The 15,237-nt window shown below is 40.9% G+C and overlaps 1 protein-coding gene across 3 annotated transcripts in view; it reads left to right on the top strand.

Moving 5' to 3' along the window:
• UNC13B (unc-13 homolog B) overlaps positions 1 to 15,237 on the top strand; it is a 209,416-nt gene that overhangs the window by 143,434 nt on the left and 50,745 nt on the right. For all 3 annotated transcript variants that reach the window (XM_040089892.2, XM_040089891.2, XM_040089890.2), the window contains exons 17-22: positions 5,896 to 6,065; positions 6,930 to 7,045; positions 8,884 to 9,047; positions 11,069 to 11,219; positions 12,196 to 12,264; positions 14,492 to 14,581. In XM_040089892.2, coding sequence (XP_039945826.1) covers positions 5,896 to 6,065; positions 6,930 to 7,045; positions 8,884 to 9,047; positions 11,069 to 11,219; positions 12,196 to 12,264; positions 14,492 to 14,581 — 760 coding nt within the window. The remainder of the gene's footprint in view (positions 1 to 5,895; positions 6,066 to 6,929; positions 7,046 to 8,883; positions 9,048 to 11,068; positions 11,220 to 12,195; positions 12,265 to 14,491; positions 14,582 to 15,237) is intronic.

The raw sequence follows: 15,237 nt of genomic DNA, 5'->3' as shown, positions 1-15,237 counted from the left end.
AAATTACAGGGTTCCTGGATAATTTTTTTTTCTGTAAAGGCAGAAGCTGAGCATCCATTTTGCATGGGTTACAATAGCAGACAGAGCTTAGGAGGATAAACCTGACCACACGGCAATTTCAGTTTTAAAGGGAGGGCTTTGGGGTTTGGAGGCTGCTTGTCCATGCCTTTTGTTCAGGGAATGCCACAGTCATTAAAGACTGTGAACACTAAATGTTACTGTTCTTCCTGGCATAGGTGCAAAATTACTTGTTCATTTTACAGTAATACTCCCTTGAATTTGTATGGTCTGAGTACAGCTGTGTCTGAAGCTTTGAATGTTGGGTGTGAAGTCATTGCCTGGAACAGATTACATTGTCTCTGAACAGGTTGCAAGAGGCATGTTTATTCTTTCTCTCTGCAGAAGAGTAATTGGTATAAAATGAATGCAGGATCTTGTGCTAGCAGACAGACAGTATTTTTCTGAGACCAGCAGAACCCACGTCATGTATTAACTTGTTAATCTCTCGGGAATGGTGCTACTGCTCACCTAACCACTGGCTAGCTGCATTAGCTTCTGTTTGGTTCTGCAGTTTTCCTTTTAGCTGCTGAGCCTGTTGTCATGCTCAACATCTTTCAGTTATCTCTGTGATGATACGTGCTGTTCCAGAGCTGGACTTCCCCTTCTGAGATCACTGTGTTTATAACCATTGCAACCCTGCCCCCTCAGACTCCCTTTACTGTGTGGCAGGGGCTCTCCAGTTTGTCTTGCTTTCTTTAATCTCCATGTACTGCAGATAGTGAAACTGGCACTCTGAGAAAATCTCACTTGTTTCCCTGCTCACCAACATGAGACTTAAACCTGAATGCAGACCTGATGCCTTGTGGCAAGCACCAGTTGCAGAATCACTTATCTGGTCTTTGTAGTTAGAGGAGCTGCACCATTAATTTGTTAGTTGGTGTTGTAACATTGGGTAACAGCAAATGATTGTACTTGTTCTCCTATGAAAAGAGTTTCATGCTAGTAAGAAGTGAAAACTCAATTCTTTGTTCTTTGACAGCAACAATGGGCTCTCAGGGCATGTTATTGTTCTGTGTGCTTAACTTAAAAAGTACTGAGGATTTTCCTCCTTCTCTTTCAACTCTGATTTTGCCTTTGGTGTTTTCTACACTGTTCTTTTCCTCCCCTAAAGAGGAATTTTGTCATCGTTTAAAAATGAGCCTCTTCTGAGAAGTTTATTGCCTTCCATTCCTGCTGCAGTTGGCCACAACTGAGCTGCCAATTGGACCCTGCAACGTTTTGACACTTCATTTGAACCACATTCGAATCCTGCTGCTTTTTAAGCCGCACCATTTCCCAAAACAACTCTTTTTTTGCTCCTCCTCTGTATGTTGTTGCAACTTTTTACTGGTCTTCTCATACTGGTTGCGACAACTACTCCTTCCTTTCTCATTTTCCACAAAATCACTTCCTTTTTTTCAGGCTTCACTCCTCAGAAGCAGAACTGTACTCCTCATATGATCACAGGTCCTAAAATCTTGCTGATCTGTTCTCTCCTTTGTATTTTCCCACTTTCTGTATTCTCATCCATTATTTCTGCAAGCAGCTCTGCACTTCCTTTCTCTACCATTGTATGAAATGTCTGCTGCCCTGGACTGTGGAATTTTACAGGCCCCTTTGAGAACTGTCAGCAGAAAGGGAACTGCTCACAGAATATGGACATGCAGACATTCACTAGACTCTTTGAACCATAAATATTTTTGGTTGAAATAAAAAAATACAAAAATGCAGTAAAAATACTCAATTCTGGGCTTGGCTGACCTCTGTTAAAATTTTCAAAATGTTGTTGCTTCCTCTGGTCCTTTACTTTTCTTGTCTGTTCTTGCTTAAATCTACATGTTGTGTTTTGTCTTTATTAGCCTGTCAGCTCTACAGGATAAAATTAGCAAATTCAGCACAAATGTTGTTGAGGTTTTTGTTTTGAAGAATGAATCATTGGTTCAGAAATAGTATTCTGGCCATTTTTGGACACTCTTTTTCTTTCTCTCCACATTTTGAAGGAGATAAGGCACAGGACCTGTCCCATACCCCTGACAATTGTCCAGGCCCATCTGGCTCAACCCTTACAGGTGGGCAGAGACCTCAGAACTAAGAATCACTTCGTACAATTTTTTTTCAGTTGGAGCTAGATTAGAAGGATACAAATTGCTAACTTCATTGTGGGAGGAACTACAGTGTAAATTCAACAGTTGCTTGTTCTGTTTAACCACCAGTATACTAATTACTGTGTGTGTGGGCATGTCACTGTGTGAGCAGACCAGAATTAACCACAGCTTCGTGTGCTCTCGTGCTTCCCCTCAGCTGGGCATGGGAAGAGACCCAAATATTGAGAGTGCAGGGGACGTGTGTGGGGGCTGGGGCTTTGGTGCTGTGTAAAGACTAAAGGGGAACCTGGCAAAATAGATAGAGGTAGAGAGTGGGATAACAAGCAAGTCAGCAGAACCGGGCTGAGCTGATTCCAGTGCAGCAATGACTGGCTTCAGGCAGAAAATCTTAATGGGGAAAAAAATAAAATAATAAAAAAACCCTCTGATCTTAATTTTTCTTTTAGATTTTGTATGCTGTTTCTGGAAAATGTTACTTCATTTGGTAGCTTGAAGTGTAAAAGTAAGTTCTTTCAAAAAAATGGCACCACTCCAAACACTGAGACAATATGGATAAAAAACAATAGGTTTGAATGATGTACATAGCAAACCTGGTTTCCAGTCTCCTGCTCTCTGAAATGGACCTGAAAGTATTTGGTAATTTCTTCCTTTTGGTGGGGTCACAGAGTGTTTCTTTTCTCTGCATCCTCTTGGGAGAAGCTGTGAGAGCTCAGCTGTGGGAGGGTGGGCAGACATATGTGTGCACACAGTGAAATCAAGCCTCGTAAAAACATAGCAAGAAGTGGGGCAGGCATCTTGAGAAATGTGCCAGCTCCTGTATTAATGAGGAAGAGAGCTTCTAGCAGCAGAGCTTGTTAGCCACAGTCTTACAGAGTCATGTCAGTGTCACAAATTGAAAGCTATTTCTCATTAGTTAGAAAATTCTTACCCATCAGCAAGCCCAGGTCTTCCAGTGTTCATGATTCTGTTTTGGGGTGCTCACTGTTAGGAAAATTAATCCACAAGCACCAGAGGTTTATGTCCAAAAAGGAGACAGAGGAGTCCTTTTACTTTATTTGAATAAAGGGAGAGGCCATGGGGCATTTCCCGTGGGGTCTCTCAGTTTTTTGGAGGACGCAGCCTCCCTTTTATCCTAATTTCCCGGCCGCATTTCCCTCTCTCTTTGCCCACTGGCTGAGGTACTTGAGAGGTACAGACTTCCCGAAATGCCAAAGATTCCCCTTTTAATGTATAATCCCCCTAATCTTTAATTTTTATGGGATTTATGGGGTTTTCCCCATTGTTGCTTTCATCTTTAAATATTCAATTTCATTTACAAACAAAGCTATGGTTTGTTTATAAAGGCAAGTATCTTCTTTTCCATTCATCAATCAATAGAATCCTTCCCATTGTTTCTCTTATCTCTCAGTGCTAGTTTTATCTACCAGCAGACCGAGGGCTTGTTTGTAAAGACAAATCTTGTCATTCCTCTCATCACTGAAAAGTGAACTGGTTTTGACACAACTGTGTTGTTTCACCAAATCAGGGGCTGTGGTGCTACACACTTAGATGTTTGATGGTAAGCCACCAGCTCAATGCTTTCAGCTGCAGTGAGCGAGTGATAAAGCTCAATTTCTGGCATGGGACCACCAGTAGGAAAGCAAGTTGAGCAGTCTCTTAAAGACAGCAAAGAAAGGTGTGGTAAGACAGAAGCTTTAGTAGCTCAGTAAATGCTTTTGGAAGGTTTCCTGTAGAACGTTGCTGTGAAGTTATGCTGCTGTCTTTGAGTGAAGGATGATAGCCAGCCACCTCAGGAGCGGGGGATGATGCATGTGGGACTGCTTACATTAGATTTAGGTTTGAACAGTGAACGTTTTCCTTAAGGAGAGACGATTGGAAGCAAAGAAAGAAGACCATAGTGGTCCCCTAGCGAAGAGCTGTCGGCCAGAAGGTGATGTCTGAAGAAGTCAGGAGTTAACTTACTGGTGCTTGGTAAATGTCTGTGTGACAGTTCTGTTTTGAGGCACTTGTGCATTTCTGAGCACTAAGCGTCTACAATACTGCCAGGCTGTACACTAGTGCGCTGTGTCAGAAAAAGGGTATTTCTTTTACATGCTTAGGCTCTATTGCTGGCAGACGTGGCAAAGCATTTGGATAAATTTGAGAGCTACAAAGAGCAGCAACTCCAACCATTCCCAGCTTGTGAACACTTGTTTGCATGGTTTTGTAAGGAAGACATTCTTGAAGTAAAGGAAGAGGGAGAGGAGAGTGAAGATGGGAGACAAACATCAAACTTCTTTTATTCTGAACTCTAAATACAGAGTTGATTGCACAGCAAAGGCAGGGAACAGTGACGTGTTCTGCCTGTGATCTGAGCTGCATGGAATTGCCTCTAACCTTGTCCATATAATTCCCAGCTATTCCTCTCTACTGGAAGAATCAGTAGGAGCTGCATGGATGTCTGTTAAACGTTGTCCTGAATCACAGTGGTGGCAGTAAGAGCCCAAATGGTTTCTTGGCAGAGAGCATGCTCATAACAAGCCACTTCCACATCCTATTGACCAGGATTAGCAGAGCTCCTCTGACCCATTTCTTCTTTCTCCTTGTTGCTTAGCAACAGATGTGGCATGTTAATGTTAAAAAGGCTGGAAAACAGGCCTTCAGCAGCAGTTGCCTGTTTTCATAGGTTTTATTTGCTTGAGGGTAGACATTTGTAGTGGTTGTGGTGAGTAATCACCCTTGTCATGGTCTCATATCGGTATTCAGATTGCTTTATTGCATGCCCTGTAAATGAGCAGAGCTGTTATAATATGGTTCTATCCACTTCTGACATCCAAGAGCCTGTTTGGATCTACAAAAGATACCTGAGACACCTGAAAAAGAGGGAGAGTCTGTAAATCCTGTCTGTGCATTAAACTGGAGGGTGCTGATTCATCAAACAGTAAATGGCTTCTTTTAGTGGAAATGTCTTTATTGATCTGCCCAGAGCACAAAGTATCAGTCTAAGCTGTGAATAATAGGTAGAATCAATTCTAGTAATTAAATACCAATGCTGTAACTACTGTGTCACACCCATTCCCCTCAGGCAGTGCAGTGTGGGGTATCATCTGATTGTAATGTATTATGCATTGATACACTACTGCTTTGTGACTGTCTTGAGGTAAGAAATCCACCTGAGCTATTTATCCTTTGTTGAAAACCAGCACAAAGGGTGTTCGTCCCAGGTCTTCACTGTGCTGACCTAGAAACTGCATAAAGACAGGTAGCCCTTACAGCCTACAGCTGAACAGCAGGTCATTGATGGAGAGAGCTGTTGAAACCAGTTAGATGCTGATTGTCATTTTTGGTGGGGGTGTATGTTGACATTAACCAGCCTAGCTATCCCCAGGCTTCTGTGGGCTTCACAGCAAAGCTGACAGCTGTGAAGAGAATTTCTAGGTTCTGTGAGCCGCTGCTGAGAGTGAGGACAAGCAGCAGAGTCACAGCCACTTGGGAAGTCAGAAGTTGGTGGCTGAGGTCGGGGCAGGGTGGTCATTCAGCGTGCATTTGGAGTGCAGTATCTGCCATGTCACAGGAGCATTTTGAGTACACCATCAAGTTGTTGTGTGGTTCGTATCAGACACTTCACTTTTGAATAAATACACATTGTTTACACTTTGCTAATACATCTCTCTGATGTTGGAGGAGTGGGTCAAGAGGAATACAGAGCATGTAGCTAATAAGTGCTGGCTGCATTGCGCACTCTTAATATTACATTTTGTCTTGTTTGCAGTGAGTGCCATAATTCGTCTGACCGGATCAAGGTGCGAGTGTGGGATGAAGATGATGACATCAAGTCTCGTGTCAAGCAGAGGTTGAAGCGCGAGTCAGATGATTTCCTGGGGCAAACAATCATTGAAGTTCGCACTCTGAGTGGAGAAATGGATGTGTGGTACAACCTTGGTGAGCACGGCCTTGGAACTAGAAACGTGTCACATGTTGGTTTGGGAATGTTTGAGAGCACTTGGATGCATGTGGACAATTTGCAAGAAAGGGAGGAAAAGTTTACATGGTTTCAAGGGCATATGGTGCTGCTGCAGAGCAGCTGCAAAGCTGATCCCAGTTAAAATGGAGTGTAACATATAAGAAGGTTGATGTTTTCTCTGTCAGCCATTGAATAGTACAATGGGAGAAAGGCTTGGAGCAAGACTCTATTCCACCTCTGCTGGAGACATGCTGTCCTGTGTTCGTTCTTTTGGTATCAACACAAGCATTTTACTGGTCTGTAAGAACATGAGGTGCACTGCATTGGGCTGGCAAGTTGTTGAGATCTTTGCCAGTGACTGTTGTAGAAGGTACCAGCAAGCAACCAGATGGTGCTGAGTTGACAGATACTGTCGACCTGTCATCTACTAGGAGATCCAAAATCATCTTCCAGCAGTTCCCAGGAGTTCAGGGCTATGGTGAAGTTAGGGACAAAGTCCACATCAGTCAGTCCTGTTCTCAGAAAATGAATCTGTCCGTGGTGGTACTAGTTCAGCTGACTGAATCCAAGACCCTGAAGCACATTTTCTGGCAGAAGGGCTATCATATATCTGAAAATGTACGTAGTTCTGATTAAATGTGTCATTTTGAGGCTGTATCCTATCAGTTGTTTTGCTGATGTCTACTTAGTACTATTCAATATTTTGAGAGAAAAGCGAAATATTTCTCTGTGGTGACTCAGCCCGAAGTTCCAGCAGTTTCTTTTGCTAGTGTTGTCATCCTGAGATGGCTTTCTTCTGAACATGAACAGTGCATATAATCGCTGATGGTTTTGCCTTCTAGAGAAGCGAACAGATAAGTCTGCAGTGTCTGGGGCTATTCGGCTGCAGATCAGTGTGGAGATCAAAGGCGAGGAGAAAGTGGCTCCGTATCATGTTCAGTACACTTGCCTTCATGAGGTAAGACAAGGGAACACCTGTTCATTCTGACTATTGGAAAAGCAAATTTTTGACCTTTATTTCCTTGACATGTTCCTCCTTGTCCTAGGTGAGCTTTCTTTTCCCTGTCATGCAGGCCTGGTAACACACTGAATTATCAAACCCACATTTGTCAAGGAGGCAAAGGTAGCTTTAAGCTGTCTCCCCCTCAGTGGGGACTGGCTAGCTCAGTCTGTCCCACTCTTGCAGCTGTGCTACTGTCAGGCAGAGATCAGGCTTTGGTTTCACTTAGAGCCCATGATGAGTTTAATGTGGAGAACCTGAGTTTCCTTGAGTGATGTTTTCAGCACATACTGTACCTTTGTCTTTCTTTAGAGGAAGCATACTAAAATGCCTTATGAATAAATTGTGATTGAGGAGGGAGTCTCTGTCTTGGGCTGTTGAGTGGTGCGGGTGTTGGTGGTATAAATTCTTTTGTGCTGCTGCAGTGGTGTGTAGTTATGAGCAATGTTGGGGAACAGAAGTGTCAGCTGAGGTTTCTGGGTCCTGACCTGTCTCAGGACAGACTGAGCTGGATAGGCAGTGCTGGAGAAGTTGAGAGAAATCCAAAGATGACTTGTGAGAAAGTCTGAAGGGAAAACTCTGTCTTGGAGAGATGCCCAGTCTATCTGTGTCAAAGAAAAGGAAGGCAGGCAGCAGAATCATCTCAAAAGTGCCTGAATAAGGAAGAGTAGTCAGAGCCCTGTATACAAAAATATCCTGAGGTCAGTGAGGGTTAAGCAAATTCATTTTATACAGGAAAGGACAGTTGTATCACAGAAAGGAATGTTCATCTAGAGGAACAGCATGTTTATCTAGACACTGAACTGGATGAGCTCTGGTGTCTTCTGGCTTTACCAGGGAGTTCTCTCAAAGATAAGTACGAAGTTCAGAAAGTAGGCTTCTTTTAGTAGGCTGTATTGTGTCCTTCAGTACATATTTATTGTTTTTTATTTCAGTGATGGCTACTATTCGATAACCTGTTTTGGATTTGTCCTTTGAACATGCATGATCACTTGCTGGTCTTTTTTTTGCAAATAGGTATCTTTCTAGCTATCACCTTTTTTCTTTTGTGTATTCTAAAATGAAGATGATTTGCAGTAAGAATAATATAATCAAGAAAAATAGCACTGTAGACCAGAGTCCTCTAGCTACTAATGAGATCATTAGACTTTTGCTTAGCTTCTGTAGGGAGCCAGCTGTCTGAAAGGCTGATGAATCTGTAAGTGACATAAATTTAAGGATTACTGAGAAAACCACTGAGCTGAATGTGTGATTTCTGCATAGCAATGATAGCTGAAAACTTTTTCAGAGTTAGATAAAGTGAAACGTTATATTGAATAATGATGCAAGTGTCTAGTTGTTAGGGGTGATCTTAAGAGTATCCTTTTCGGAGAAAGAAATCTGTTTGGACTGTTATATATAATAATAATTACAGTGCTGATACAGAACTGTAACGTCAGCTAGTTTAAGTAGCTTGTCCATATTAAGGCATTTTCATTCTGAGGACAGAAATGCGTAGGTTTCAGGAAAACTAATTAGTGTATGGTTTCAGTGCACTGAAGCACTCTTCTGCATCGTTCACATTGTCTGCTGGGTAAAGTTGTAGGTATGCATGTGAAAAATTCAGCTATGAGATTCTTTCATTAAGAAAAGAAGGTAAAAGCAGAAAATACAGGGTTGGCAGGAGGAAAAAAGAGGAGGAGAGCAAAGAAATTTGTGTTATTGCCACCACCTCAGCCATTCCACACTCTTCATGAGTCTTACTTAGTGGCTTCAAGCAGCCTCACATACAAACTTGTTCCTGTTTTGTTTTTCAGAACCTTTTTCACCATCTCACAGATGTGCAGGGGAATGGGGTGGTGAAGATCCCTGATGCCAAAGGAGATGATGCTTGGAAGGTGTATTTTGATGAGACAGCCCAAGAGATCGTGGATGAATTTGCAATGCGTTATGGCATTGAGTCAATATACCAGGCCATGACGTAAGATGCATTTCCTGTGTTTCTTAGTGCAGACAATTCTTGTAACTAATTGACATAACTCTCACTGTTTAGCAGATGAAGTGTATTGGTAGTGGAAAGCTTGACAGTGGCAGGTGCTCCTTATGGGGCTTACTGTGAATGGGAAGAGATTTCTTGTCTTTGAATCACTGGTGTCCTCAAAGTCTAGAAATTATTGTCTGCAGTTTCTGTTATGAGACTCTTGAATCTCTGTTTGAGAGCTCTTCTGTTAAAAATGTGTTGCTCAAGAAGATTTCTCATAACATAAGGGATGAGATTTTGTGGAAGCATTTGTCCTGTATGTCTGTTGTGGCAAGTGTTACAGTCCTTTGAAGTGACTTACTTCCCAGGTGCTGCTTAAAACACTTAGAGAAAGTTTAAGTAATGGTGCCACTGATTTGTCCTCTGTGGAGCTAGGCTAATGCAGTTCTGTAGCTTCAAAGAACCTTTTCCTTGTCACTATACTTCTACTTGGATTTGGGATTAGTCCTTCTTCCTCTTAAAGTCTAGTATTGCCATGTTTAGCTCATTCCTTGTTTCAAATGTAATATAAAATGTAGCAGACAAAGCAAACTTTTTCACATTAGAAGCTGAAAGTTTTGGGTTATACATCCTTAGATGAGTTACGAGCTGTACTTATATCACCTTGCAAGCAGCTTTTCTGCCTATTGGTTTAAAACAATACGGAAAATAGTTGGCAGGTTTCTCTGGAGGTCTAGTCACAGCTTATAGCAGGGCTAACTTGAAAGTTGGACTAGGCTGCTCAGGGATGTGAAAAATTTCCAAGGATGAAGGTCTACTGCTCTCTGATTAGATCCTCTATTCCTCACAGCTTCTCTTAAAGCTAAACAAAACCATTTTGTGTGCTTATATTTACCCAGTTCCTAAATGACCAATTGGTACATGAGTGTCATGTAACAAGAATGGTTTTAAACTTGAAGAGGTTAGATTTGGGATAGATAACAGGGGGAAATCTTCTACAGTGAGGGTGGTGAAACACTGGCTGGATAGGCTAGGCTTCTCAGAGAGGTGGTAGATGTCCTGTCCTGGAAGTGTTCAAGGTCATGTTGAATGGAATTTTGAGCAAAGCGGTGTGGTTGAAGGGGTCCCTGATCACTGCAGAGGTTGGACTAGATGACCTTTAAATGTCCTCTCCAACCCAAACTATTCTGTGATTCTACAAGTCGCTCAGGGAGAAAACTACATTTGGAAAGTAGCTCCCTGATCTAATCTAGGAACCCAGTGAGTATTTCTGTGTAAAAATGGCCCATGTCTTATGCCTCTTAGAATGAGTTTTACTTGCCATCTCTCATGATATAAGACCTCTTAAGCTCTGATTTTATTTTTTTAGGACTACACAGATTATTTTTTTTTTTACCTTTTTTTTAAACTTTTTCTTAAACTTTTTTAATAATTTCACAAGCCTGGATGCTTCTAGCATAGTTTTGAGATTTCTTGGAGGAGGGTTCATTGCATTTAATGAGAGAATGGGAAAATGCAAATGAGTGTGCACAATTCCTGAAAGCTGAATGGGTTAGCCATAAGGATTCACATGTCAGTGCAGCACAGAAATAGGAGTGTGTTATACTCACTGGACATTAATGCTTTCCAGCTACTGCTGCCTCATGACACCTCAGAACCTGTGTCTGCCTCAAGCAGCTGCAAATTGTGTCAATTTCCTTTGGTCAGGCTTGGTTCTGGGAATTGGCATCAGGATGCAGGGCATCGCTAAATCACATACTGTTGGCAACGAATAGTTGAGAAGCTGGTTTATGATCTGGAAGTGGCTGCAGTGAAGGGATTTCTCTTTGTTTTGAGCTGTTGTCTAGATGGCATCTTTCTGAATAAAAACTCTGAGATGCTGGAGTTCTGTGAAGTGATTAAACATAATTTCCATCTGTTCATGGTGCCCACCAGCAGAAGGGGTCTGTTGAAGTCAAGATAAAGTCAAGTCCTGCTGTACAAAAGAGACCAGAATGACTTAAATCACTGTCCTTTTGCAGGCATTTTGCATGTCTCTCCTCTAAATACATGTGCCCAGGCGTGCCAGCTGTGATGAGCACCTTACTTGCCAATATCAATGCTTATTATGCACACACCACTGCCTCCACGAATGTGTCTGCTTCGGACCGCTTTGCAGCCTCCAATTTTGGGGTAGGTTTATGTGTTTGGTAATGTTGCAGTTGGACTTCTTTAATTTGCCTACAGTGCTTCCACGCCTTAGTAGATAACTTGTTCTGTTTAAGGAACATTAAATTTGTAAGTAGTTGGAAGCAATGGAACTCTTTTACACCAAAGAGCATGGGTTTATTGTCTTCATCATCACACATTTCAGATATCAGTGTTATGCATTGTGGTGTTTATTCTTTGTGCTCACATTGCAGTGGAGCACAGATGGTATGGAATGAACAAACAATACTAACTCTGCATATTAGTGCTGTTGGTAAAATATACCACGGGATCTGGTAATTTCAAAACCTTGTTTTTAGAAACAATAACTGCTTTAAGAAAAAAAAAAGGACCGCCTCAAAAGAAGTCGATCCCCTTAATGGTTAAAATGTTTTGTACAGCTTGTGGTGGAGTTGAGCATGTTGAAAAAGTATTTGGAAAAGCTCATGCTTCCCATCAGATTGAGAATTTATTAATAGATTGAGGAGGTGTTCACAATGCCAAATCAGAATTCAATGAAGAGACCTGACCTCAAGAAGTTATGTCACAAGAAGCCTGTAGTACTTGTTACTTACCTAGATACAATCATAGAGCTGTACCATTGCTCTGAATTAGACCCTTTTCTGCCTGTAATTTATCCATCTCTGAATAAGTATTTTCTCTGAAATACCAGTTTGGTGTAAATTGCAGCTGGAAAGTCAGAATGGTTTCTCTTCTGCCTCTGCTTCAGAGTGATAATGGAGTGTTTTTTTCTGGAAATTCTGATGTTTCCCAGACTTCAGAAATAATTACAGTTCAAAAATAAATCCAAGAATTGAAAGGCATAATGCCAGGTATCCATACAACTTTCTCCTGCTCTTATGAGGTCTGACACTGATTACCTGATACCTTGCTGCTTACTCTGAACATGGATTGGACAGTGCTGATACGTGAACGTTTATTGGTGTTTTCTGTTCAACAGAAAGAACGATTTGTGAAGCTTCTGGATCAGCTTCATAATTCACTTCGGATTGATCTCTCAATGTACAGGGTGAGTGTGAATGAACAGAATCCTTTCAGGTATTCTGGTGGATTTCTCTTATTATTTGGATTTCTCTTACATTTCTAACTTCTTGTATAGTTTGTGTTTTAAGGAATTGTCATGACAAGTTTGTTGCTCAAATGTACTGTTTTGTTTTTTCCTCATGGATAGAACTTAGACTTTGTTTTTTCTTTCACTACAATTTCCTCAAAGGTTCTGAAATAATTTGAGCATTGTGAAGTGTGCTCATCTCTGATACTTTCCCAGAAGTTTCCAATCCAAATTGGATTGGATTAAATAATTTTAATTACTCTTACCAGCTACTTCAGGTATCATATAAAAAGGGAAAATAGACTTGTTCTCCCCTACTATGACAGAAATATTTTAGAGGACCATGTTGCCACGTATTTTAGGTTTGGCAAGCTCGAATCATGATGTACGGTCAGGTTTGATATCCCCCTACTTCAGCAGATTGTGAAGTGATGAGTTTCAGATGTTGGCATTAGTCCAAGAGGCTTCATAAACCTTCTGCTTACTTTCTTTCTTTGCTACTCCTCCAATATTGTCTTACCATGTGACTTGGCTGGTTTCCTTCCCTTTAAATTCCTTGCTATATTATTTCAATCAGTGACTAATTAACTGAAATTTTGAAAATAGTGACAAAATGTAAGCTTCAATTTTTTTTTAGTTATCCACTTCTGATTTTAGCATTTACTTGGAACACAGAAAAACCTATAGAAGAGAAAAACATGAGGAGATTTAAGAGAAGTGCATTAGGAAGGCAAAAGAAAAAGGAAAAGGGGCAAGGTGCAAAAGAAGATAAAAGGAATATTGTTTGAAGAGCTGTTCTAAGGCTACATTACTAGAAAGAGAAGGTCTAAATAGAACTGTTCCACAGAGGAGCAAAGGAAAAATTATCAACCCATGACAACAGGAATCTGTAGCAGTGCTGCCTTTTTGTTTGCTTGGTGTTCAGTAAAACCTGCTTTTTGGTGGCTAGTGCAACTGAAATGTGCACAAACAAGTAAGATCTTTCACAAAGGACCAGGAAAGATTTGTGTCGTTTAAATAATTTAGGTGTAATCTAATTGCCATTATATTAGGGAAATGGCTGAAGCATTGTGGAACATTTAGTAATTAAGACCCCTAAAGAGTAGGGTAAGGTCTGAAAGAAAACGTGTTAGTTTGCAGTTATCCAGACAGGAGATGGCAGTTTGTATTCATCAAATGGTTTGTATTTAGATCTTGACCCACAGAAGTCTTTGATTTTGATAAATACCCTGAGTTCCAGAGAGACCCACGTGTGAACAGCTTAGCCCTAAAAGGAGAGTAACCTCAGAAGGACCATGTACAAATGAGTGCAAAGAGCATCAAATTGCCTGCAGTGGTTAGCTGAACTATACTAATACTCAATTGCTACTGTCAAGAGACAGCATATTTTTCTGCAAGTCCTTAGTAAAAAGTGAAAACTGTTCCCCTCTGCCCTTTTCACCTTCATATCTAATAATTTTTGAACGTGCAGATGTGAAGAGACTATGTGAAGAGAGGGTTACCCCTGCTGTTTTACTTGCAGCAAAACCAATCACATCAGCTTGAATGTAAGAACATGCTGAGGGACATGAATGCTGTTAAAGGACACTGTCTCCACAGGAGACAGTGGGAATGTAGGAAAGGGCACAGTGCCTGAGTTCAGAAAGGGAAGAGTTTTGTGCAAAAAGCAAAGCTTGCTGCGTTCAGCATATGTAATTACATATGGCATCTCACAGGCTTCTGGCTAATTCCAGTACTGTCTTACGGGAACAGTGCTAATTTTCACTTCTTGATCTTGTTTATTTCTCTGGAGTGGTGTTGAATACACCACACCTCTTGGCATCTCAGAAGAGAAGCCAAAAAAACAAGCATTGGTGCAGAAAGGGCGGGGCTCACATAACCTCAGGCAAAAGGCCAGGGCCGCCAGTGGTGAGGCTGTTCCCGGCAAAGGAGACCATTCCTGCCACCAAGGGCTGTCAAGTCTCCTGGCATCCACAGACTTCACATTCACATGGGAAGTTATTTAATTAAGCAAACAGATAAGCTTCTGCAGCAAAATGGCCTTATTTATTGAGCATTGTTTTGACTGGTAGAAGCTTCTTGAGCAGGAAATGTTTCCAAGACAGTTTCCTTATTTAGCACATGCTTGAAGCCTTGCATGGATCTGACTGTGCTTTCCAACAGGATTTCTCTTTTCTGTCAACAGAATAACTTCCCAGCCAGCAGCCGTGAACGGCTGCAGGACCTGAAGTCTACAGTGGATTTGCTGACCAGCATCACTTTTTTCAGGATGAAGGTAGGGATATGGGCAGGGATGGAAATGGCATCTCAGCAGTTTTTTTCCCCCAGAAGTTGATTTCCCATTTTCAAACCATTGTTTAATGTTGTTATGCTTTAGACCTTAACAAAAATGGAAATCATCTACTGACCATGTATAAACATCCACATTTTGTCTTCACTTCCCTGTATATTGCATTATGAAGATATAAATTGATTTCCCCTATTATTCTTCAGTCATAAAGATGGCACAACCCTCTAGCACCCTCCCTTGCAAAAAAAAAAAAAAAAAAAGGCAGAATAAAGGAAATTGTCTAGTTTTAACAAGATAATTTGCTTTTTTAATAACATTAGGAAGGTTTTTCACTATATAGTAAATATGTTAGAGTTTTTCTTGTGGAGGATGAGATACTAAAATGGGATAATATCTCTCAGTAGAGAAACAGGAGAGTTGTTATGAATGCTAATGTGCTGGTTTTGTAGTTAAGTTTATTGTCCTAGCAATGTGTAATGAGATTATTTTATATTCCTGATTTTAGGCATCTAAACTTTTTTAAAAGATTACAGTTGTTGGTTAGGGCATATCACATAAAATTTTTTATCTTATCAAGAACAAGTTTAATTTGAGCTACTTCAGGAAGTGCTTAAAATTTTACTTTTAAACCCTAGTGTAAA

Source organism: Hirundo rustica, chromosome Z (assembly GCF_015227805.2).
Source record: "Hirundo rustica isolate bHirRus1 chromosome Z, bHirRus1.pri.v3, whole genome shotgun sequence".
Classification (NCBI taxonomy): Eukaryota; Metazoa; Chordata; class Aves; order Passeriformes; family Hirundinidae; genus Hirundo; species Hirundo rustica.
This window is presented reverse-complemented; position numbering and strand designations above follow the sequence as displayed.